General features: G+C 38.7%; 1 protein-coding gene across 3 annotated transcripts in view; it reads left to right on the top strand.

Moving 5' to 3' along the window:
• The window catches only part of ENPP1 (ectonucleotide pyrophosphatase/phosphodiesterase 1), a 100,860-nt gene that overhangs the window by 39,375 nt on the left and 36,876 nt on the right, over positions 1-24,609 (top strand). For all 3 annotated transcript variants that reach the window (XM_067702074.1, XM_067702073.1, XM_067702072.1), the window contains exons 2-3: positions 21,948-22,020; positions 24,232-24,348. In XM_067702074.1, coding sequence (XP_067558175.1) covers positions 21,948-22,020; positions 24,232-24,348 — 190 coding nt within the window. The remainder of the gene's footprint in view (positions 1-21,947; positions 22,021-24,231; positions 24,349-24,609) is intronic.

Here is a 24,609-nt window from a genome sequence, read left to right as displayed (position 1 = left end):
TCTCAAGATGCCTATCTCACAAAAGTTCCAGCTGTGTTGAAACACACCTTCCATTACAGCTCAGATTTTTACTGTTCCCCAGATACACTTTACAGGGACCATTTCTTTTCTCTACCCCAGAAGTGGTCTTTCACCTCCTTTTTTCTCACCCAACACCAGGTACCCCCTGGAATCCAACTGAATTTATCCTCCCAAAGGAAACGCTCCTTTACTGCTCTTTGGCTTGTATCCCCTGTCCCTGGATCACTTAACCGCAGTTGCCACTTAATCATATAAAGGCCGTAGAGCTTAGAGGTTAAGGGCCAGACTGCTGGAGTTGAATCCTGTCTCTGCCCATAACTGTTGTGTGTCTTTGGGCAAGTCCCTTAACTTCTCTATGCCTCTGTCTCCTCACCTATGAAATGGAGATAATAATAGTAGCTACCTCACAGGTTTGTGGTTTTTTGGGGTTTTTTTTTTGCGGTACGTGGGCCTCTCACTGTTGTGGCCTCTCCCGTTGCGGAGCACAGGCTCCGGACGCGCAGGCTCAGCGGCCATGGCTCACGGGCCCAGCCGCTCCGCGGCATGTGGGATCTTCCCGGACTGGGGCACGAACCCGTGTCCCCTGCATCGGCAGGCGGACTCTCAACAACTGCGCCACCAGGGAAGCCCTCACAGGTTTGTTTTGAGGGTTATATGAATTAATCTATGTAAACTAATTAGAAAAGTGCCTGAAAGATAGTAGAGGCTAGATTAGGGGTTATTGTTATTATTATGGTTATGGTTAGTAACTTTTTCAACAAATATTTAGAGTTCCTATTGTGTGGGCAGTAATGGTTAAGAGGCTGGGGGCTAAATGGTGGTGAGGGGAGAGGAAAGACTTACTCCACGTTCTCATGGTCCATCCCCACAGGACTGGATGTTTATCAAAAAATCCTGCAAGAGTGTCTCTCACTGCAGCTGTGATTGGTGTTGCCTAGAAATTATACGCAGGGCTGTGAGAGAGGGTAGTGACGGGGAGTTGGCCTAGTCAGAGAGGTCTAAGAAGGTGTCCAGGAGGAAGTGACAGGCGAGCAGAAGAGGATTCTGAAGGGAGGCAGCAGCACATACAAAGGGCCTGGGGTAGCAGTTAGCATGGTGTGACCCAGAATTGGGAGATGACCAGGTAGCTGGTAGGCAGAGAGATGTGTGATGGGTGATGAGGCAGGAAAGGTAGTCAGGGGCCAGGTCCAGGCAGGGCCTTGCAGACCATCTTAGGGCTTTTGGGTTTTGTTTTAAGAGCAACTGAAAATCACTGACATATTTTTCTGTTTGCTTGGTTTTGTTTCCACTTTTGTTCATAGTGACAAAGTCTCATTTACATTTTGGAAAGGTCATTTTAGCTTTAGCGGCAAGAACAAATTAAAGAGAGCATGTTGGGTGTAGAAAGAGCACCGTCTTATTTTTTTACTTGGCTATTTCATAACTACTTTCTCTTTTCTACTAGATTTTTAAGTTTCACATGTGACTATGCAAATTAAAATTTGCATGAATTAAAGTTCAAAAGCGTAAAAAGGAATTCAGTTCGTCATCATGCTGGCCACTTTTCAAGTGCTCAGCAGTGATGTGCTGGTACCACCCTGTAGGGCAGCACAGACAGAGGGAACATTTTATCATCTTAAAAACTTGAATTGAATCATGCCAAAGATGGTGATATCATAGGGTTTTTTACTTTTATGTTTTTTTCCAGCAAGTAATAATGAAAATGTACGTAAAACAAATGTTGTTTGTTGAAGAAACATTTGTTAGAAGAAAAGAAGTTGCTTAAGAGAGCTAAGTTGTGAATGCTTTTACAAATATAATTTTAAGATTCCTTATCCAAATGAATGCATGTAATTTTGTTGACTTAAGCCTAAATATACACATTAAATGGTGACACTTTTCTAAAATTATGGTTCCCTCCTAAATTATAAACCTCTGTATCCATTACCAGATTTTAAGTTCTGTCTTTAAGTTGTGACTGTAATTGTGATTGAGTGTAATTGTGATTGAGTACCTAACCACTGGATCTTTGAAGAAAGTAAATGGTCATTTTAATCTCCCTGTTAATCCCATTCTGTCCTCAGGGAGAATACCAAAAATCCTCTGGAAGTTTTTTTTTTTTTTTTTTTTTAAAGTGAATCATGCTGTATGGACACAGCAGGGTTTTGTTTGTTTGTTTTTAAGAAGATGTTGGGGGTAGGAGTTTATTTATTTATTTATTTTTGCTGTGTTGGGTCTTCGTTTCTGTGCGAGGGCTTTCTCTAGTTGTGGCAAGCGGGAGCCACTCTTCATCACGGTGCGTGGGACTCTCACCATCGCGGCCTCTCTTGTTGCGGAGCACAGGCTCCAGACGCACAGGCTCAGTAGTTGTGGCTCACGGACCCAGTTGCTCCGCAGCATGTGGGATCCTCCCAGACCAGGGCTCGAACCTGTGTCCCCTGCATCGGCAGGCGGACTCTCAACCACTGCGCCACCAGGGAAGCCCCTGGAATTTATCTTTTTGTTGTCTATTTCCACTGAGCTCATTTTTCAAGAATAAATGCAAGGTGCTCTAGTCATTATGTTCCAGAAATTGTTTCAGAAAAAACTAGAAATCAATCACATAAACTTAAATGAATATGATGTTCTTTCTCTTTTTGTGTTTCTTCGTCTCTGACGTACCACCTGCATAGGCAGGAAACCTGCCTAAGCAAGAAAAACAATGTTGTTTAGACAAAGCCCATAGCCCTTTACCTCTTAGTCCATCTGTTTCACCCTCCGCGTGAGGGTGGCAAGGGCTGTCCTGTACCATTAATAAACTGGTTTTCTCTCTTTCCTGTCTTATGAGCTAAAACAAAACTTAAAACATTTTTTCCTAAAATGACTTAATACTCCTTTTATTTAGTGAGTCATGTCTTTCTTGATTGTAGCTTCTAATGAAACAAACTGTTTTCAGGATTATTTTGGCAGTGCTTTTGTTGTTTCCCCTTGAGATCCAACTGAAGCAAGATCTAATTAAAATATGTTTTGCATCTAGGAGACTGAGAATTAAAAACAAGTAAACTCTCAGAATGAAAGTTCTTTGCCTATATTTAATTTAGCTTCGTTTATGCCTTGGGGTATGTGTATGTGTATATCTGATGTCTGATCATTTGCTGTATGGCCAATTAGAAAAAGAAAAGTCTATACCTGGTAATTTAATCAAGAGAATTTAATATAAGAAACCAGTTACAAAGGTGTTGGAAGAGCTGAAAGTCAAATATTGGAAGAGCCGAAAGCCAAACGGGATGGTATGGCAATGTGGCAACCCAGGGAATGGTACCAGAAAGAAGCTTGTGCTACCTTGAGGGCAGGAAAGGCAAAGGGAAAAGCTGATGAAACCCAGAGCTGGCAGCCAGGACTTCCCTGTAGGAGCTGGGACTCTGGAGAGATGCAGCCCCTGCCAGGGGTCCTGTCTGAGGCTAGAACAGGGAAGATGTATTCTGACTTCTCCCGTCCTCCCACCCTCCGATCTTCTGTCAGTGTTTCCCATTGGCTTATCCTGGTCTGATGCTGGAACCAGGGAGCCTGGGCAATATACTGATATTTACTAAGAGGTCCTTTCTCTGAGATAGAAGCTCAGGAGAAAGACAGTGTCAGAGTTTGGGTTTCTCAGGAAACTGACTCTGAGATGGAGACTGGCATCCCAGGGGTTTTATCAGGTGTGCCCTTGAGATCAGCTCCTATGGAAGGAAAAGGACTGCGGGGAGGGTGAGGTGAGCTGTGAGGCAGTCTCTCAGTGGAGGCCTCCCCCCGACTCCGTGAACTCTTCCTCCTAGCATGACCATTTAGAGCTGTCCAGGAGGGAGCTGGCTTTCCTGGGAAGGGGTGTGGCATTGGGCAAGTGCGCTCTTCAGTTTGAGGCAGGCCCTGCCGGCTGGCACCCCCAGCAGCCAGGGGAGTAATTCCTTCCTTCCCGAAGGCAAATCCAGGCAGCTTATCACAGTCTCCATCACTGACGGCGGCAGATGTGAAAGCAGCATCTGCACATTGTTTAGTTTTAAAAATCATGTAGCACTGAAATATATAAAGCGGAGGTTCAGCTTTTTCACTTAACAATACCATGTATTGTTTAAATGGGTCCATATCCCAACCTATGGCTCTACCTAAATTTAATAATATATATATATTTTAAAGAATTTATTGATAAAATAAGAAATGCTTATGAAATAATATTACATACAAAAAAGAAACAAAATTATGTATAGAATAATTTCTTGATTAAAAAATGCATATAGAAGAACTTGTGTACATTTACGTGTATGCATTTTTTTAAAAATTAAAAGTAGCCAACGTTTTTAAATAGTGGAAATTTTGTGGTGGAATAATATGGATTCATGCCTATTTCTTTTTTTCCTTCCCTTTTTAAATAAACTTTATTTATAGAATGGTTTTAGATTTACTGAAAAGTTGCAAAGCTAGTACAGAGAGTGTCGATATACCACACACCCAGTTTCCCTGTCACTAACATCTTATATTAGTATAGTACATTTGTCACAGCTAGTGAACCAGTGTTGGTACAGCCTTATTAACTAACGTCCAAACTTCATTCATATTTCCTTAATTTTTTCCCGAGGTCCTTTTTGTTTGTTGTTCTGGTATCCAACCCAGGAATACCATGTTACATTTCAATGTCACGTCTCGTTAGGTTCCTCTTGGCTGACTTTCTCAGACATTCTCAGACTTTCCTTGTTTTTGGTGACCTGGACAGTTTTGAGGAGGCCTGGTCATGTATATTTGTGGAATGTCTGATGTTTTCCCCATGCTGAGACGGGTATCATGTGCTTTTGGGAGACAGACCACAGAGGTAAAGTGTCGTTCTCAACATACCATATCAAGAGTCTATGCTATTAAGGTGACTTAATCATCGATGATGTTAACTTTAATTACCTGGCTGAGGTAGTGTTTATCAGGATTCTCCACCTCAAAGATATTGTCTTTTGTGCCTTTCCATTCTGTACTCTTTGGCAGGAAGTCACTGTGTTCAGCCCACACTTAAAGAGGAGAGAGTTCTGTTTCACCTTGAGAGTGGGCTATCTACATGGATTGTTTGGAATTCTTCTGTACTGGAGAGTTGTCTACTCTTATTAATTTATTCAATCATTTATTTATATCAGTATTAACTCATTGATATTTATTTTACACTTTGGATTATAACCTAATAATATGTTGTTCATATTTTTGCTCAGAATTATTCCAGCTTTGGCCATTGGGAGTTGGCTCCTGTGTCCCTTTGACATACCCCCATCATTGTGTATATGTGTTTAGTACTCCCTTACTTTCTGGTGCTAGAAGATGAATCTGAAAGTCTAAAACGTCGTCACACATGGTTACAGTTTTTTGTCTTGTGATGAAAAATTTTAAGTTCTACTCTCTTAGCAACTTTCAAATATACACTACAGTATTAGTAATTATAGTCGCGATACTGTATATTACATCTCCAGCACTTTATCACTTATTTATTATATAACTGGGAGTTTATACCTTTTGACATACCCCATCATTGTGTGGGCCTGTGTGTGTGTCTGTATGTGAGTGTATGTGTGCCTCCCCTTATTTTCTGGGATAGGATTTTTAGGCTCCTCTTGTCCTATTTTTTCTCCCCTAAATGTTTACTAACATTCTTGCTGCTATAAAGCTAGTGAGTGTAACCAAAAGTCCACTTCTCCACCTGAAAATTAGAAGTGGACTTATGTAAACATATATGCCTAAACTCTCTGTGCATTTACCAAAGGGAGAAAAGTACACATCACAGCACTCACATCCCTTTATCACTCTGTGGAATAGTTTCCAGACGTTTCCCTTCTCTGTGAAGTGATGAAGAACCAGGTGGTTACCTCTGAATGAAGCTGGCCAGCTGTGCACTTTCAGCAGAATCAGCTATTAGATTCCTTCATTTACCATTTTGCTGTGGAAACGGTTTAGGCATAAAGTCTGGGAGAAAGAAAAGCAAGCATGTTCTCTCATGTGGTCAGGAAGCCATGTTGGTTAGTACTACCAGCTTAATAAATTCATCTCTGTTCAGCATCTGGTCATCAGCTCTGTAGACTCAAAAGCCCCTAGTGGTTTTTGATGGGTCAGGGATTCAGGAAAGGCTTGGCTGGGCAGGTGTGGCTCAGGGTCTGTCATGCAGTTGCAGTCACATGGTGGCTGGAGCTGCAACAGGGAATGGAGCATCTAGATGCTGGCCAGGCATCTCTCTCCCACTTCATGTAGTTTCAGGACTTCCCCACTGGTCTCTGTGCCTGGGATAGTCTGGGCTTACTCACAACATGATGGCCTCAGAGTAGACTGCCAGCAAGGGGGCTGAAGGCTTTAAGAGTAAGTATTTCAGTATGGATTTACATAATTTTAAAGTAATTGGATAGTATTTTATATTGTTTGCGTTTACCATAATGCATTATATTAACTCAGTTGTTTATTAACAGAAATTTAGGTTATTTGCCTGTCTTTGGTATTACAAATAATGCTGCAATAAATAAATATCTCTATGCATATCCTCATCTGCTTATGTGAACCTTTCTATCAGATAAGAGATTTGGAATTGCAAGAGTGGAGGATATGTACATTTTGAATTTAGATAGATTCATCTAAATGACCTTTGAGAAAGACACTTATGCTTCTATGAAGACAGTGTGAAAGTGCCTGTCTCTCCTTATATCCTTGCCAGCACTTGTAATTATCAATCTTTTTAATATTTGTCAATTTCATTGGGTAAAAAAGGGACTCTTTGATTTATACTTCTTTGATTTTTAATGAAGGCATATGACATATTTTTATTAGCTGTTTTATTTCCTGAAATGTCTGGTTTATTACTTTTGGTATTTTAAAATTGTGAGTTATCTTTTTCTACTTAACTTTTATACACTCATAATCTATCATGGAAATTAACTTTTTGTCATATGTTGGAAAGTTTTACCTTAGTTTCTCCCACCCTGATTCTTCTTGTGTTAGGGGTTCTTTTTTTTTGGAATTTTTACAGAAATTCCTAATTTTTATGAAATCAAATATATCAGCTTTTCCATTATAATTTTTGGATTTTGTGCCATGCTTGTAAAGGTATTTATCACCCTAAAAAATAAAAATATTTGCCTATATTTTCTTCTAGTGATTTCATGTTATACCTTTAAATATTTATTTCAGATGTTATTTTGTTGTAAGGCAAGAGATAGAAATCCAGTTTACTATATACTTCCCTCAAGATCTCTTTTCTCAATAGATTGCTTTTCTTAAAAAGCTAAGGTAATTCTGAAGATTAGATAAAGAGAGGCCACAAAAATGTATTTTTCAATACTAACAGTCCTGTTGAAGACAGAAGACGGTTAAATAAGCCATCAGACTAAGAACAGTGTTGATATTTAATAATTCTGTGATCCCTTGTGGGCATTACCCATTGGTGGATGTAAATAGAAATTCTAGGGGCAGGAGGCTATATCTGAGGAGTTACCCACCAGCTTTTTAAGAGGATCCTGCTTTGTGTTGAGGTGTTTGCTGTTACTGATCTTGTTGATTAGGTGCTTGCATCTCAAGATTCAGTGAGGGTGTGGGAGTCATGGAAGGAAGCTTGCCATCAAAGCTGACTCTCTGCTGAGACCATTACTTTAAACTACCAAATGGACTTTTATCCTTTGACCTTTAACTTCAGAGGGAAACAGAGGGAAAAGTCTGTGAAGGAAAGTCTTCAGAGGGAAATGTCTGTGAAAGCAGTCACTGCGATCTGGGAGAAGTGATTTGCTCACTCAAGCAGAAGTTATAAGTACTGGATGTTTTTTCCTTTGAAAACGTTTGGTACTTTTGGAAACAAAAATAAATGATCATGTTTTTCTTTTTATTGTACCTGTATGAGATGATGAATGTTAGCTGAGCCTGTTTTGGTAATCATTTCACTATATATTTAAATCAAACCATCATACTGTGCGCCTGAAACTTACACAGTGATATATGTTAATTATTTCTTAATAAAACTGGGGGGAAAAATGAACACTATAGGAAAGGAGAATTACTGGCCTAGATAAAGCAGTTCTCTGGAGGCCTTGCAGGGTCCCCAGGAAAAGTTCTGATACGGAGGATATGGCTCAGGTGAGTTTCTGACCCCCTTTCTGCTTCACCTGGGAAAGTAAGGCTTGCAAGCTAGTGTTTCAGGTACTTCTCATGACAGGCCTAATAGTTTATTCCAATGGCCTGTGTCAACAAGAAATCTTAATACATGTATATATTTGGGGTAATATTCCTTAAGAGAGGAATGTGGGGCTAGGGGTGATCCAAATAAAGGTAAGATCAAATGTCAGGGGAAAGTAGATTCATAGATATTTTAGATTTATTAGGGAGAAGAGAAAATACCCAGTCCAACCCAATAAAGGGGCTACAGATAACGTGCTTTTCTCAGTATCACAAAGCTCCAGAAGTAACTCACATCTTAATTTGGACATAAAGGCATGAGAGTTATTGGTCTCTTTGAGATTAGGGCTACAATTCTGCCAGACTTATATTTTTAATCAAAAATGGATAGAATTTAAATAATTTACTTACAGTTTATGGTAAAGTTCTAACATTGTTTCTGTTTTCTTAAGCTAGAGTTTTAATTTGATATTCCATTTTAACCTGTTCTCCTAAAAAAATATTTTCCAATTATCATTACTAGCACCCATGGGCCACTAATTTGAGCTTTCTTTGAGACTTTTCTTCAGATGCTTATTTTACCAGGATAATTCATTGAAAATTAGGGAAATGATGACATGACTATTTGCTTGAATATTAGAAGTGCCAAAACCCTTCTCTGGACTATTAAGAGTTTAGACAAGACCCTCATAGTTTTATCTGCCCGGGAGACTGGTTCAACCAAGTGTGTACAGCACTGTGCTTATTCAAGATAATTGTTTTGAACTGCACTTTCTATTATCAGCGACTCCTAACAGATTTATGTTTGATTGAGGGCATTATCTTCTCTATCTTTCATGTACATAGTGTCATATCTGAATGGTAAAAAATATGTCTGCCATTATCTTTCTTTCTCACTTAGGAAAGGGTTAAAAGCTCAGAGCTGCTCAGTGACAGATGGGGGGAGCCTTTAAGAGCCAGTGTTAAAAATAATAATAATATAAATATTACATTAAATATTTAAATATTAATTTAATGATATTTTGTACCTCATAAAACTGCTCTACTGCCTTCTAAGTTTATTTCTCCTGTGTTCTTTTTTAAAAGGATATGAGAAAAAAGAATACCAAGGAAGAGTGTGTAGTTTCTCAATGTGAATATATTTCTTTTTACTCATGACTAGAATTCACTTTGGTAAAGTCTATTAAACTCAGCCTGCTACTGATTTCCCCCATTCACTAAATATGAGAAGTAGTTTGTATCTTAAGAAATGTGCCAGATTTCATGGCAATATTTCTGACATAAATTGGAAGAAGTACTGTTGGAAATGATGATATACATCCAGCAATTCTGTTAATCATTATTGTAAAAAATTGTGTCAATGATGAATTCTTAGAAAGTCAACCAAATTTTCTGTGATACGTCTTTGAAGCTTGTTTTTGTGGACTCCTGTCTTAGCATCTCTCGTTTTAAAGGTAATATTTTCCCTTTTATAAAGTTTGTGGAAAATATAGTCTCCTCAGAGCAGAGGTTCCTTCTATCCGTAGAAGTAAGAGTCTCTCTGAGGGGGAGTGCTACGGCTTGTGATCTTAGCTTGCTTATAACTCATACAGAGGTCCTAGAAGTGCTTTAGCAGCTGGCCTTGCGCAGGTAGTGACACGTTCTTCCCCACACGTATGGATCTGTCCAGAGTCAAAGGAACCCACCATGGTGTTCCTCTCCGTTATGTTGTCATTAGCCTTGTGACTGGTCCTTCTAGTTACTCTTAGAAGCAGTGGTTTGATAAATGGCCTTGATCACCAAGACCCTGGATGTTTTTGGGGTTTTGTTGTCATTCTTTGTGTGTGTGTGTGTGTGTGTGTGTGTGTGTGTGTGTGTATTATAGTTTAAGAAATTGCTAGTTATTGCTTGAAACTTCATAAAATGACTCCCCCATTACACTTTTATTTTAGCACCTCTTCTTCCCCTCTGTCATTGTAATCTTCAACCTATGCTAGTCATAAGCTGGTATTGTGATAATGATTTCTGTGACTCCTAATTGAGACCTGTCAATAAGAGAATAAATATTATCATTATTTTCTTAATTGCCAATGCTGATGTAATTGTGAGGGTAAAGGACATTCAGCTTAATACAGTTGTTGTATGAGATATTTCCTGGAATAGTACTGGCAGGGACTAATATTTCTTAAATTGAAATTGAAGAGGTTGAGCATGGGCCAGAGAGACAGAGATATAAAATATATATTTTTGGAAACTATCAGAAATCAGAAATTGAGATATGGTTTTGAAGTCATAATTTCATTTTATGAAGAAATTGTGCATGCTTATATACCTTATAAGCTATGTATTATATTATAAGTGAATTATCTTATATATGTAATATGTTGTATGAAGTTGGAACATCCTGTGGAGGACATAGGTATTGTGTAATTTATGGCGTATCCTCCATATATAAAGATATATGCAAGCTGATCTCACTTTATCTACCTCAAGTTGTGAAGGTGCTCTCAAACTTGAAATTTCCCCAATGTTTTTGGCAGAAGCAAAACATAAATCCTTTTTGGAGGAAAACACCATCATCCTCAGCGTCAAAGAATCCTGAAAATTTTTAACATCGATGAACAGAACACAGTTAAAAACAACTAAGCACACAAAGGAAAATGGCAACATGAGCAAAACCCAGCAGAAGTATCACACAGCAGAAGCAAACAAACAGTGGCTTCAGATGGTAGCGTTATCAGACACAGATTATAAAATTCTTGTCCTTTTTAAAGAAAATATGGAAGAAATAATAGTGAATTGAATTAGAAGGATAATTTCTTGTGACCTTTCTTTGTGATACATGCTAGATGATGTCTTCCGATCTATTTTTCAGCTCACAAATTCTGTCTTCCACTACTCTACATCTCTTCTGCTGTGAAGCCTAATCCCTTAATTAATTTTGTTCATTTTATTTTTCATTTTATTTCTAAAAATTTTATTTGGTTCTTTAAAAAACTGTCTAGGTTTCCTGATTACTGATAGTATTACCCCTTTTACCTTTTATTTTGGACACTATTTGAAGAGATGACAATTTTCTAGAACTGATGAAAGACATCAGTCCTTAGATTCAAGTAGCTCATTGAATCGTAAGCAGAATAAATAAAAGAAATATATGTCAAAAAACAACAGAATAACATTGCAGAATACAAAGGTAAAAATAAAAATCATTGGAGGCATAGGAGAAAAATGGCAAATTTTCTTCAAGTGTGACGGACTGACAGCTGAATTCTCATAGTATAATGAGATCTTCACTGTGCCGAAAGAAAACAATTGCCGGACTGGAATTGTATCCCCTGCAGAAATACCGTTCAAGAACGAGAGTAAAATAAAGACATGTATATACTAACAAACACTGACAGAATCTGCCATGAGGAAAATTTATAAAGATTTCTTTATGTAGAAGGAAACTGATTCCAGATGTTTCCAGATGAAAAGTGTAAAGGAAAAAATGCATTAAAATGCATAAACTTGTAAATATTTGGGTAAACCTAAATGTACTTATAAAACAACAATGTCTTAGGGGTTTAAAAGTTAGAATAAAAGTAATATTAAAAGAGAATAAAGTCTGAAAAAGCTAAAACCTAAGCGTCCATATCAACAACTTAATAAAAGAAAACCCAGAAGATTAGACCTGGGATATGGAAGGAAAGAAAAAAAATAAAGATGAGACCAGAAATCAGTAAAATAAAAAAGAGACTGACAAAGTAAAAAGCAGATTCTTTGAAAAGGTATGATCCCCCATGGTGAGCCTGATTACCCCGAAAAAGAGAGAAGGCACAAATTACATCAGGAATGAAAAAAAGGAACACAAATTCAGTGCTACAGACACTGAAAAAATAACAAGTGATTATTGTAAATCACTTTATACCAATGTAGTTGAAAATGCAGATGAAGTGAAAAATTCCAAGAAAAACTGAGTCAAGAAAAATGAGAGAATCTAAGTAATTCTATAATCAATGAAGAGATTGAACCAGAAGTCAATAAACTTCTTGCACAGACCTTTCTAGGCCCAGAGAGCTTCCACAGTTAGTTCTGTCCTTCAAGGAAAAACTAACTCTGATCTTATACTTCTTTACTGCTTATTGTGAAGTGAAGTTGGCATAGCCTTTCACTTGAAGATCTTTTTATTGTTAGTGTTCTGGTATTTTATAGTGATGTGAATAAGTATGAGCCTTTGATCTATTATTCTGGTTACTTGATATTAGTAGTATGAGCCTTTTGATTTCAAGATTTGTATGTAACTTCTTGAATCCTATTGAGAATACTATTTAGATGGGTTTGTTTTAAATGTTTTTCTCTCTTCTCCTTACTGTTTTTCCTTTGTGTTGATCTTAGACCTTTCCTTTTTGTTGATCTCATATTGTAGGCTTACCTCAAATGACTGGTGAATCATGGTGATTCATTGATATTTAAGAATGAGGGATTAGGTAGGTTAAATGGAGGCAGAATTTGTTGATTAGAGTTTGCTTAGAGTAAGTGGGCAGGGAGGACTTCTTGTTATGCTGAAGATCACTAAAATGCCAGAATGAGGTAAACTTTACTCTGGGTCACTAGTATCCATGCTAGCCCCCTGGGTTCTCCAGTATACTGATTCTAAAAGTATATGGGTTCATTGTGGAAACTGGAAAATAAGGGTAAGTACCAAGAATCACTGTGAGCCCATCAGCCAGAGATAAGACTATTTGTAAACTATGTATTATGTATAACATAAAATTAGCACCATATTGCCTATTCTGTTTTATAGTTTGCAGTTCATACTCAACGGTGTCTTTCCCCAGGTCATTAAATATTCTTCTAAATCATAACTGTTAATGGCTGTATAATACTCATATACATAGTCCATATTTTCTTTAGCCATTTTCCTATTATTAGACATTGTACATATGTCTGTTTTTGTTACAAATAGTACTGCATGTATATATGTATCTAAATATTTGTACGTAATTTTTTTGCCTTAGGATGAAGTGTAGGAAGTGTAGTTTTTGAGAAGTATGTATACTTTAAGGTGTTTGTTTCAGACTTTTTCTAGAGATTTTTATATGCACAGTGCTTGGATCAATCCACAGCTAATCTTTGTTAAGTGTGCAGATATGAATCTGTAGTAATCTCTAGTACACAAATTGGTGTTTACACGGATCCCTTTTTCAGTGGCATGGGTTGGAGAGCTGCTGTATAGGTACAACTGAAGTTACCAGTACAGCCATTCCCTGCAAAATAATAATTTGCTTTTCTTCTCTATTACACCTTTTTGACATATTTTCTTTACCAGTGCATGGTCTTCAACCACTGTTAAACAGATTACTGCAGAATTAACCACCCCCCCAAGAAAAAGGGAAATATTAGTATACTAGTTTATGGCATTTCTTTTAACAGCAAATAAGAAAGAATGCCCTGAAGTTTGATTAAACATTGATAAGGTTATATTGTTCCTGTGGAAGAATCTGTAATGTCTCAGTGCTCTAAGTGAGTTGGATATTCTTAGTAGGAACTGTCATTTATGGAGTACCTCAGTGCCCCAGTCACCAATCTGGGTACTTTCTGTAAATTATGTCCAAGGCTTGTGCCAATTTTTTGAGGTGTGTATTATCACCACTTCATAGATAAAAAATAATGTTTAGCAAGGATATGAAACATTTCTAAGTCACATAGTTGGTGGTTGTCTATAAGTCACAAGAAGGTAAGCTCCATGAAAACACTGAAATGTTTCCATTTCCTGGTGTATACCCAGCACGAGACTCTTCTTTTTTTTTTTTTTTTTTGGTACGTGGGCCTCTCACTGCTGTGGCCTCTCCCGTCGCGGAGCACAGGCTCCGGACGCGCAGTCCCAGCGGCCATGGCTCACGGGCCCAGCCGCTCCACGGCATGCGGGATCCTCCCGGACCGGGGCACGAACCCGTGACCCCTGCATCGGCAGGCGGACTCCCAACCACTGCGCCACCAGGGAAGCCCACGAGACTCTTCTTAACACGTGGTAGCCTCTCAGGAAATATTTGTTGAATGCTGAAAAAAAGGAATGAACGGAGGTGGGATTTGAACCCTCACCGTTTTGAAACAGAACCCCTTTCTGCCAGGTAGATGTCAACTTCTTCAGCGTGTTCAGGTTTCACGGAGAGGTTGAGCGTGAGGTTTGCCTCTAAGTGATGTGCTTGTCCAGTGCGTAGTATCTCCTTCCCCCTTTTCATTTGACCAGTTACATAAATTGCTTCACATAAAATTTCACTGCTGTTTGGGAGAATCTTCAGTTAAGTCAAATGTAACTAAAACGATACTGAGTATATAAGAGGCCAAGCAAAAGTTAGAACCTTGTCTTTAAAAAACTTCTCAATACACTCAAGCAGTTGTTCTAACTTCTACACTGAACTTTGTAACACTTCAAAGTTCTTCAAAAACAAGACATTATCTTTGAGCGTGCCATCCCTCTGAGCCGCCGGTGGGAGTTTCTTGGCCCTGGGCTTGTTGCATTAGGATCTAATCCTTATCCTCTAGGAAAGGAAATCCCCCGAAGACTCCAGCAACGCATAGGTCTGAGTTCCCACAGAGTCGTTTCCAGAAAGCATGCTGCTTGAGTAAAAGATCAGAGGACTGACTGATAGGCCATGTGGTCAGCTAATTCATCTTCAAATTGGAGAGGCATCTGTCACATTTGAATACCAAATCCAGCAGTTGTCCATTTCCTAAAAAAATGCTTTTCCCCTATATTTATTATAGGCACCCTTTATATAAAGGCACTTAACAAACTGATTGACTTTGTCAACTCAGATGAAGAAAAGGGGGAGATTTATAGTTTCCCCCCAAGTTGTCTAATTAAATCAGTTTACTGATTTTTCAGGCCAACAGTTATTTTGAATGTCTATGCGCTAGGCACTCTGCTAGACCTAGAAAATACAGAGATGAGTCAATAAATCCACGGCTCCCTGGAGCTCACAGTCCAGTCAAAGACAGACAGATAAACAAATCTCCCAGAGCATGGTCAGGGCTGCAGTAATTGGAAAGACCCAGAGGAGGACAGAGCATCTCCTGAGAGAAGACAGGCAGGTGAGTGGCTTACGGCACAGCCTTTCACAGTGTCACCAAAGGATCTTTCTAGAATTTATAAATCCAGTCATGTCACTTTCATGTTTAAATCCGCAGCAGCTCCACACTGACTGCCCCGAAGCCCACAGCCACCTTTCAGCCACTCCCGTGTCCACCCTCCTGCCCCACTCCCTTTACAATCTGACTGCTTCTGACTGCTTAAGTCCTAATCTTGCCCATGTCGCTTATCAACTCTGTGAATCTTGGCAAGTTGCTAACCTCTCTGCGGCTAAGTTTCCTTAAACTGGGTAAATACAATAATCTGTGTCACAGTGTTATTGTGAGGATTAAATGATTTGATAGAAAACTCTTAGAAAAGTGCCTAGCACATAGGAAGTACTACAGAAGGGATGGTTGCTGTTGTTCTGTAGAAGTGATGGCTACTACTCTAATCACTGTTATTCTCTCTTTCCCAGACTGGTGTTATTTTCTATACTTCCCTGGCTTTGCACAAAGCACCATTGCATAGATTTGTTACTGAATTAGACACCAGGCCCCTCTCTTGGGGTGCTAGCTGAACTGAGGCCCCCTGGCTGGATCAGGGAGTTCTTTCCCGCGCTCAGGTTCACGCTGCCAATAACGAAACTGAGTTTGGTGCAAGCAAGACAGGCTTTTATTCAGTGGCCAGAGAATGGAGAAGGGGAGCTCATGCTCTAAAGGCACCATCTCCTCTAAGGGAGGGGAGTGAGGGAATCTTAAGGGTCAGGAGGCAGACAGGTCATCAGGGCACTAGGAAAGGGGTGGAGATTTCCAGGGGCAGCCCGGGCATGTGCGGTCTTCCACACTCCTTTGCACACGGCACCAGTTGTGCGAGCAGAGTACCAATCCCCCTATTGGGCAAAGATCTTAGCATGGTGATGAAGCAAAGGTAACTCTTGGACTCCTCCAGGTTTCATCTGCACAGATGCGGTCCTGTGGTCAAGTCAGGGCCGGGTTCTGAGCGGTTGACCACTGTGTATCTCTCAAAGCATGTATCTCTCCCAGTAGAGCTGCAAACCATCGGCCCAACACCAGGTACTTTTGAAACAAACACAGAGATAAATCAGGGCAAGTGTCCTTCAGCTCTCAGGTGTTGATATGGAAACACAGAGATAAATCAACTCAAGGAAAATGGTGACCATTAGCATACTTTGTCTGCCATCTTGGATCTAGCTGGTTCAGTCTGGTTTTGCCGCGGGCCTTTGTGGCATCTTGTTGATAAAACACAGCTAGCCTGTACAGTTAAAAAATAGTTTCTGTACCTATGCATGGGTGCACGGGTAACACATTGTCACTATGTAGTTTAATTCTTAGGTTACTTCTCACTGTCTCATGTCTTTATCATCAACAAATTCTAGAGTTGTTGCCCTGAGTAGATTATCAACTCAGATTAGGGATTTCACCACAAATTCTTTTTGTTTTAATTTTGTGCTTCTCCACAGAGTCGAAGTCCAGTGCATATTGCAGGCACTCCAACATTTGTTTATTGATTGAAGGGGAAATTCCTTTTTTCCCCCTTTCTCTTTGTGAAGCCTTTTGTAACCATTCTCTCCTTTTCTTCTCTCCACTGTGCTGGTAGCATGTTAACATTTTTTACATATTTCAACTGTAGCTCTTTTCCAGTTCCATTGTAATCATTCATTTTAATGTCCACACGCTTTCTCTGTCAGGGGAGGAATTGCTTTCATTTGCATCTCTGGCCTTTAGCAAAGGCCAGTAGACACATTTGTATGAATACTTGATAAAGAAAGAATAATATTATGTTAACGCCACTGTGTTTGACGGAATTTGTGAGAAAAAAAATTGAGTGATTTCTTTATATCTGTTTTGGTTCACTAAATGTCCAAGAAATGATTCAGGGACTCTAACTAAACAAGCAGGAAACTCCAAATAAATATTGTTCTAACATAGAGGCAAAACATTCCAACAACTTTACTTTTGCTTATATGTCTCCAAGCTTCATGTTTTCTAAGATAAAATATTTTGTCTATAGCTTCTAAGAAAATATCAAAACTTGAAAACTACCTAAATTGTTATAGAGATATGAAAGGATGGTGGATTTTGACATTGTTGGATTAAACTACTTTGAGAAGAAAATTCAAATTGAATTAGATTTCACAGCTCTGATAATCGTTGGAGAGAAATTTCCTACTAAAAACTATTCTGATTGGGTGTTGTGTAACAAAGTAGTAGGTAATTTAAATTTCATCTTTTTTTTTTTTTTTTTTTTTTTGCGGTACGTGGGCCTCTCACCGCTGTGGCCTCTCCCGCTGCGGAGCACAGGCTCCGGACGCGCAGGCTCAGTGGCCATGGCCCACGGGCCCAGCCGCTCCGCGGCATGTGGGATCCTCCCGGACCGGGGCACGAACCCGTGTCCCCTGCATCGGCAGGCGGACTCTCAACCACTGTGCCACCAGGGAAGCCCTAAATTTCATCTTTTACAGAGGTGAAATGATTGTTTCTATGGTCATACTTCAGTTTCAGTTTCATGCTATGCATTATCTAAAAGGTAAATCTAAATAATATATTTTAGTAACAAAGAGGTGATTAAAAAAATCAGCATGCCTCTTCTGTAGCTTAACAAGAGGGCAAAGATTTTCATATATCATGTATGCTTTAAACTCATGGTTGCAATTTAAATGCTTGCTTACCACTAAATCTTTTCATAGTTTTTTTCAAGATGAGACTTATTTGTAGCAGAACTGTTCACAAGTTTTGTTTTATATTTAGTTAGAACAGTAAGGTTATTGGTAATACATCTTCATGACTGAATTTCTTCAGCAGTGAGGGAATATGTATTGTAAGTCAATAAATTTGAGAATATAAATAACTTCTCTTATCATGATTTTCATTCATTGTCAAAAGGTTAACTCCGATTACTAGTAAAAGTAGTAGAACTTTTTCGTCTTCTTACTTCCAGCAAGTACCTTACGCCAATTTCAGGTTTGTACTTTTGGGTTCACCTCCACTCCAAACCGTCCCACTTCTGAGAACTCAGACTCTGAAATTCTCTTCAGAGTCCATAACTTCTGTTCTTCTTCCTTCCTCACTCCCTCCCTCATTCCCACTCCTTCATTCGCTCGATCCTTCACTTCTCACGGTTCTCCAGGCAAATACCCATGTTCACATGGTCCTAACCCTCCCTGTTCAGCTGTTGCAGCCACACCTTGACTCTCTTGTTCCCTTTTCTGTTTCCCCTCCCTTCCTATCTCCCCATGCCATGTTATCTTTTTACCCCACTCCCCCACTCCCACTCCTGGAATTCCAGGCCTCTGGGTCTTATTACAAACAATTCATAATCTCAGTTAAGCTGGGCCCCCAGAGCTGGAGGGTCTGTTCACTCTTCCATTATTGACTCCATCTCTGTTGTCCCTACTGATTTGCTGCCATCCTTCACGTGGGGTCTCCTAAGCCCCCTTCATCACTTCAGAGCCCCACCTTGGCTTCCTCACTCTCCACAGATGCTTCTTACTTACAGAGAAGGATTGAAGGGCTGCTTCCAACTTCCTATGGCTACCCCTCAGCTTTTTTTGGTTTTTGTATCTTTAAGCCTTCTTCTTACCCACCTATCTCTGAGGCTAATCCCCTGAGAGTATTTTATTGTATGATTAACCTGACTGTTTAAACCAGTTTCTTATAATGAACTTAGGTTGTTTCTGGTTGTTTTTTTTTCAAATACAAACAGTTCTGAATTAAACATCCTTGGATATATATATTATTATGTTACATACTATATTACTGCCCACTTATGAGAGTACAGGCAGTGCTAGCTTTGCATGGTTCTCTGACATGTACAATTTCAGTTCCCACAGTTTAATTAAATAACACCAGTCTCCCAACAACATGGTTCAAATTTCAGTAACTAAGATTTATTGACCATGAGTAATTGCAAAGTACAATCTTTGCTACTAGCTTTTTCAGTCCACAAAACACTATGCAAATAGCAGATGCATATCATGGTCAGTGACCAATGTCACTTCTTTTAAAGTGTGTCAGTGATTGGTTACTATGCATCTGTTGGTCAGTTCAGCACAGACAGAAAAACAAGTACTTGTGTTGCTTTTTTATCTGCCAGTGGTAGACCTACATCACATTTTATAGAAATGAGTAATTGAAAGAGGGAATTGGCTGATAAAGTGCAGTTAAAAAAAGAGAAGTGATGGGCTTCCCTGGTGGTGCAGTGGTTGAGAGTCTGCCTGCCGATGCGGGGGACACAGGTTCGTGCCCCGGTCCAGGAAGATCCCACGTGCCGCGGAGTGGCTGGGCCCGTGAGCCATGGCCACTGAGCCTGCGCGTCCGGAGCCTGTGCTCCGCAACGGGAGAGGCCACAGCAGAGAGGCCCACACACCACAAAAAAAAAAAAAAAAGAAAAGAAAAGTGATAATGCTGGAAATGAAATTCAGATCAAATGTGGATGGGGTTACGGAAGAGATAGCTGACTGTGGGTAGGCTAACACTGCCGCTGTTCAACAGACTCTACATATGCAGCCAAAGGAACGTAGTGACAGCGAATTTATTGACATGAGAAGCATGGTTGTGATGGAAAGGATGAAGATGTCCCAGAGGAAGCGACAGTGATACAAAGGTTCATATTAATGGAATTTTTGGAGCTATTTCATGATATTAAAAGTACAAAGGTTAAAACGTTGGAAACTTATCTAAACTTAGAAAGGAATGTGACAATTTGCCAAGGCATATAAAAGATTCTCACTCTGTATTGTGAGAAGTGGATAAAACACTGTTCAAACTATTCTTGATAGGTTTATTACAAAGAAATAAAACTTTAATTTTCCATGGTTTAAATTACAGGATACTAAATACAGATTAGTTTTACTATTTTTTCATTTCCCTATATATTTATAATTGACAGTAAGAGAGTTTTTATTGTTTTTGATAGATTCTTTAGAATTACTTTTCCATAAGTTTGTGTTAGTTTACACCACCATTAAAGGCTTAGGAGAATCCATTAGTACTCTTACGACATTGTTCTATTTGCCATTCTTTACTTATTTGTTCAAGCTCTTCTTCTGATGCCTCTTTATTTTAATGGACATATATACATTTGGGTTTTTGATTTCCTAAAAAAAGAACCTGACCTAGACCCTGTTGTATTTTAGACCCACTGTACTTTCACTCTTTTTTCCTTTACCTTCGTTTTCTTTTGAAATGAGTTAGACCTGCTTCCTCAGTTTATTTGCCATTCACTTCCTCTTTAGTTCTGCAGTCCCTTGACAGTAGGCATGCTGAGGACAGAGGTCATGTCTCTTTTATTACTGAGTACCCAGTACCTAAACTACAGATCAGCATACAGTCAATACTCAGTATGTTTTATTGGAGGGAATGAGTTCAGAAAACATAAAAACGCCTCTACCCACCACCCACCCTGTCCCATTCACCCATCCCTCCTGTCTTTAGTATCTCTTCATCTTGGCTTTGGGGAAATGCCACGCCACCTTTCCGTACTGTGTCCATTCCCCTTTTTCATATTCTGGGTTCCAGCCAAAGTAGGCTGTTCATCATTCATCTGCCACCTCCCGTATGCCTTCCTTCCTGCAAGCCTTTCCTTATACCGGCTTTTCTCTGCTCTGCCCTCTCTTCCCTTCCATCAGCTCTGCCTGGCAATATCATGCCATCATTTCCCCTCTTCAGAGTCCAGCCCAGAGGCTTCCTCTATGAAGTCTTTTCTGATCTCTTTCTCACCGGCCACCGCAGCCTTTCTTCTTTAAACAGCGATAGAACTCTGCAACTAGAGTCTACCAAATATGAACCATTTGTGCTGTTGCTTTTGCCTTTTCCCAAAAGTAGAAGCTCCTTGGGGGGTCTCTTATTCTTTCCTTCAATGCATAATATAGTCTTTACACATAGTTGGTGCTCAATGAATATTTTATTGAATTGTCCTGAAATGTGACATTCCAGAGAGCCGCTCCATTCCACTGAAAAATATTGAGGACTATTTTGTAGATTATTCTGCTTTTTTTTTTTCTAACTCATAAATAAACTTCTGTCATTGTTCTTGGGAGTTATATGGTGTAATCGCTTACACCATATTCACCAAATGATCTAGTTAAAGTCAAATGTCAAAGTCCAGAATAGTGGAGAATGAGGAAGTTGCAAAATGTTAGAGCTGGAAAGATTTTTAGGGATCCAAGGAGTCCAGCCCTTTAATTTTATAAGTGAGTAAATTGATGTCTGGAATGTTAAAGTGACCTGCTCCAAATCTCTACACAACCAGTTTGTGGTAACATTTGGGTCCGGGATGTAGTCGTCCAACCCTGTCTGTTGCTCATTCCCACAAGCTGTCACAGTGAATATGAGAATAGTGTTTAGGTTTGTGTAATTAAACTGTTAAAAGAGGCATCTGATATTCTCATATTGCCTTTTATGGATTAACAAGTAGAAAATTGTTAGGTTTTCTTTTCTCCCTACCTTAATTATTATAAGTTTTTGGACTGGATTCATTTACATCAACTGGAAAATTTCTGGCAACATTAACCTAGGAAGGCATAGATTTGTTTGCTAATATTTAAGTAAACTTTGTTGAAGTATGACGTACATACAGAAAAGTACCTGAAGCAAAAATGTGGTTTGAATTTTTCCAAGGTGCACACATCACGTGACCAGCACCAGATCAGGAAACAGAGCAGCACCAACAAGTTTAGAAGTATTTAAAGAAATAAAACATTTGAAGAAATAAAAGGGCTTGGAAACTACATCTTTTTTTTTTTTTCTCTCCGCAGGTATTGTCAGTCTGTGTGTTAACGACAATCCTTGGTTGTATATTTGGGTTGAAACCAAGCTGTGCCAAAGAAGGTAATTAGTACAGTAATTTGTGTGTGTGTGTGTGTGTGTAGGGGTACTAGTCAGCCTTTTTCAGAATATGATTGAGATAAGCGTTATGTCCTAATCCCTTGAGTACTCCATAGATAGTGCAAATTTGATGCTGGTTTGAGCCTTTTTCTTGAAGCTCTTTTATTATTTTAGCCATATACTATTTTATTTACTTGCAGAACTTCATCCCATAATGATGAAGAGGGGCTATGACCAAAAAACCAACCAACCAATCAAACAAACAGAAAAACCTCAAAACAGCAAAAAATAAAGAACAAAGACACAAACAAGCAGCTGGCTGACAGGTTCTGGTGCTGTGCTCCTGGAGCCTGTCTCCCTGACTTCCTCCAGTGACTCCCAAACACTTTTTCTCCCTAAGGAGTTAGCCCTGGAGGTTACTAGGTAACCAGTTAGCATCCCTGGGCAACCAGAAACTTATCCTTACATGCTTTTAAGTCTTTTAAAATTGCAGACATTTCAAAGCAACAGTGATATTTTTAAGCTAATATATATATATATATATATATATATATATATATTTTATTGAGTGCAGAAATCTAGCCAACACTGACAAGATTACTATGAATAATAAAACTCTGAATCACAGTACACTGTAGCAGTCATTATTTTGGCTCTGAGGTAGTTTTTATTTTTTCCCCGTTAAAATCACTGATGGTCTTCCTAGGGAATTTGGTTTTGAAAATTGAACAAATCCTTCTGTTCAACTATTCTGTAATTGTAATATTAGTCATTTAAAAAATTTTAGTGATTGTTAAGCTGTCATTTATTGTTGAAATGAATGAAATGTAATTTTATATATTTAGTCAGCAACTATTCAGAGCAAACTGTCAATGTTTAATAAAATTAAAAAGCTATAGACTTTAGTGTTCACCTGTGTAGCCTTTAGACACAAAGTAATTCCCCTTGAGTTCAGTTTGGCATGTAAAAATAAAACCGAATGATTGAAAACAGTAATTTTAATCTAAACTCAACATGGAATGCATATTATTTTTTAAATGACTAGGAACATATTAGTGAGCTCCAAGTAATAGCTATTATTATAATAGCTTTTTCCCCTTGGGTCAGGAAAGTTAATATTTTTGACCCTAGAAATTATTATTGTCATTTCATCTCCTTAAAATTGCCTAGTTTCCCGGTGTTAAATGAGAGTTAAACTCTGTGGCAGTGACTTCTTGGGTCAGGAGACCATTGCAGTCAAGAGCTAGGATTATTCATTTTTTTCTTTTGGACTTCCATTATTTTATAAGTGGTTTTTTTTTTCTTACCACCCTGAATTTTTAGTAATCCAATAAAAACCTAGCTTATTCTAGGTAACTAGTAAAGAGTTACAATGTAAAATTGTTTCTAATGAAAAGTATTTTCCTTCCATATCTGCCATTTATCCATTTAACAAAAACTTATTAGTACCAGCTATAGTCAAGGCTCTTGCTAGGCACCAGGGATACAGTGTACTGGCTAACTTCCAGATGTGGTCTTTGTTCTTAAGAAGTTTGTGCTCTAGGGTGACACTGGGATATTAACCAAATGATCTAGTTACAAATGGAAGTAAGTGACTGAGATGAAGGGTAAGGTTTTATACAAACTTAAGAAAAGGAAAAAGGACCTAGACTGGGAGTTTGGGAAAGTTTCTCAAAGGGAGCAGGCTGGATCTGAAGGTGCAATGGATGTTTTAGGTGATGGTGGGAGATGGGTCCCACAGAACATGTTCTGTACAAACACATTACTTCTCCTTTACACCAGACTGAGAGTGATGTAAGTCAGGTATTCTCTGTCTTTCTGAAATATTCATAGATTATCACTTTTTAGAGAACTCTGCATAAAATCTTCAGAACAAGCTCTTCTTATTTTTCTTTTCTTTATTATTCAAAAGTATTTAAGTTTTATTACCCCCAGTAGGGTTTATAACATATAAAAGAAAAAAAGTCATCTTTTTTTCCTATGGCAAGAGATAAAATTGCAAACTCTGTAAGGTTACTGCCTTATATACTGCCTTACTGTGTCACTTTCTACATGTATTTGTGAAAAGATTCTTGGTTAACTTTATTGCCCACCCCATCTGTGTTTTCTAAAACAATATTTGAACCTGACTATAACTAACTTAGGTGTATTAATTGATGTTTGCTTTGTAATTATATAATGATTAGAAACATCTAACTCCTTCAATATTTTCAGTTAAAAGTTGCAAAGGTCGCTGTTTTGAGAGAACATTTGGGAACTGTCGCTGTGACGTTGCCTGCGTTGACCTTGGAAACTGCTGTCTAGATTACCAGGAGACGTGTATAGAACCAGGTAAAAATATGCAGGGGAAAAGATGGAGTCATGGGCCTTGGTAAAAGAGCAAAGAAAAGTTCTGCATCTTTTAGGTATGTGATTTACCTAACCCATTTGAGATTTTTAAAAATTTGGCCTTTATATTTTCTGAGAGAAAAAATTTACATATTTTGCCTTGTTAAAAGTTTTATGGATAGCAAAACTGCCTGTTTTTAATGTATGCTGACAGCCTATTTAGTCTAATTTGCATTTCACCTAAGTTCAGAAAGGCTGCTTAAA

The sequence above is a fragment of the Pseudorca crassidens genome, chromosome 13 (assembly GCF_039906515.1).
Source record: "Pseudorca crassidens isolate mPseCra1 chromosome 13, mPseCra1.hap1, whole genome shotgun sequence".
Taxonomy (NCBI): Eukaryota; Metazoa; Chordata; class Mammalia; order Artiodactyla; family Delphinidae; genus Pseudorca; species Pseudorca crassidens.
This window is presented reverse-complemented; position numbering and strand designations above follow the sequence as displayed.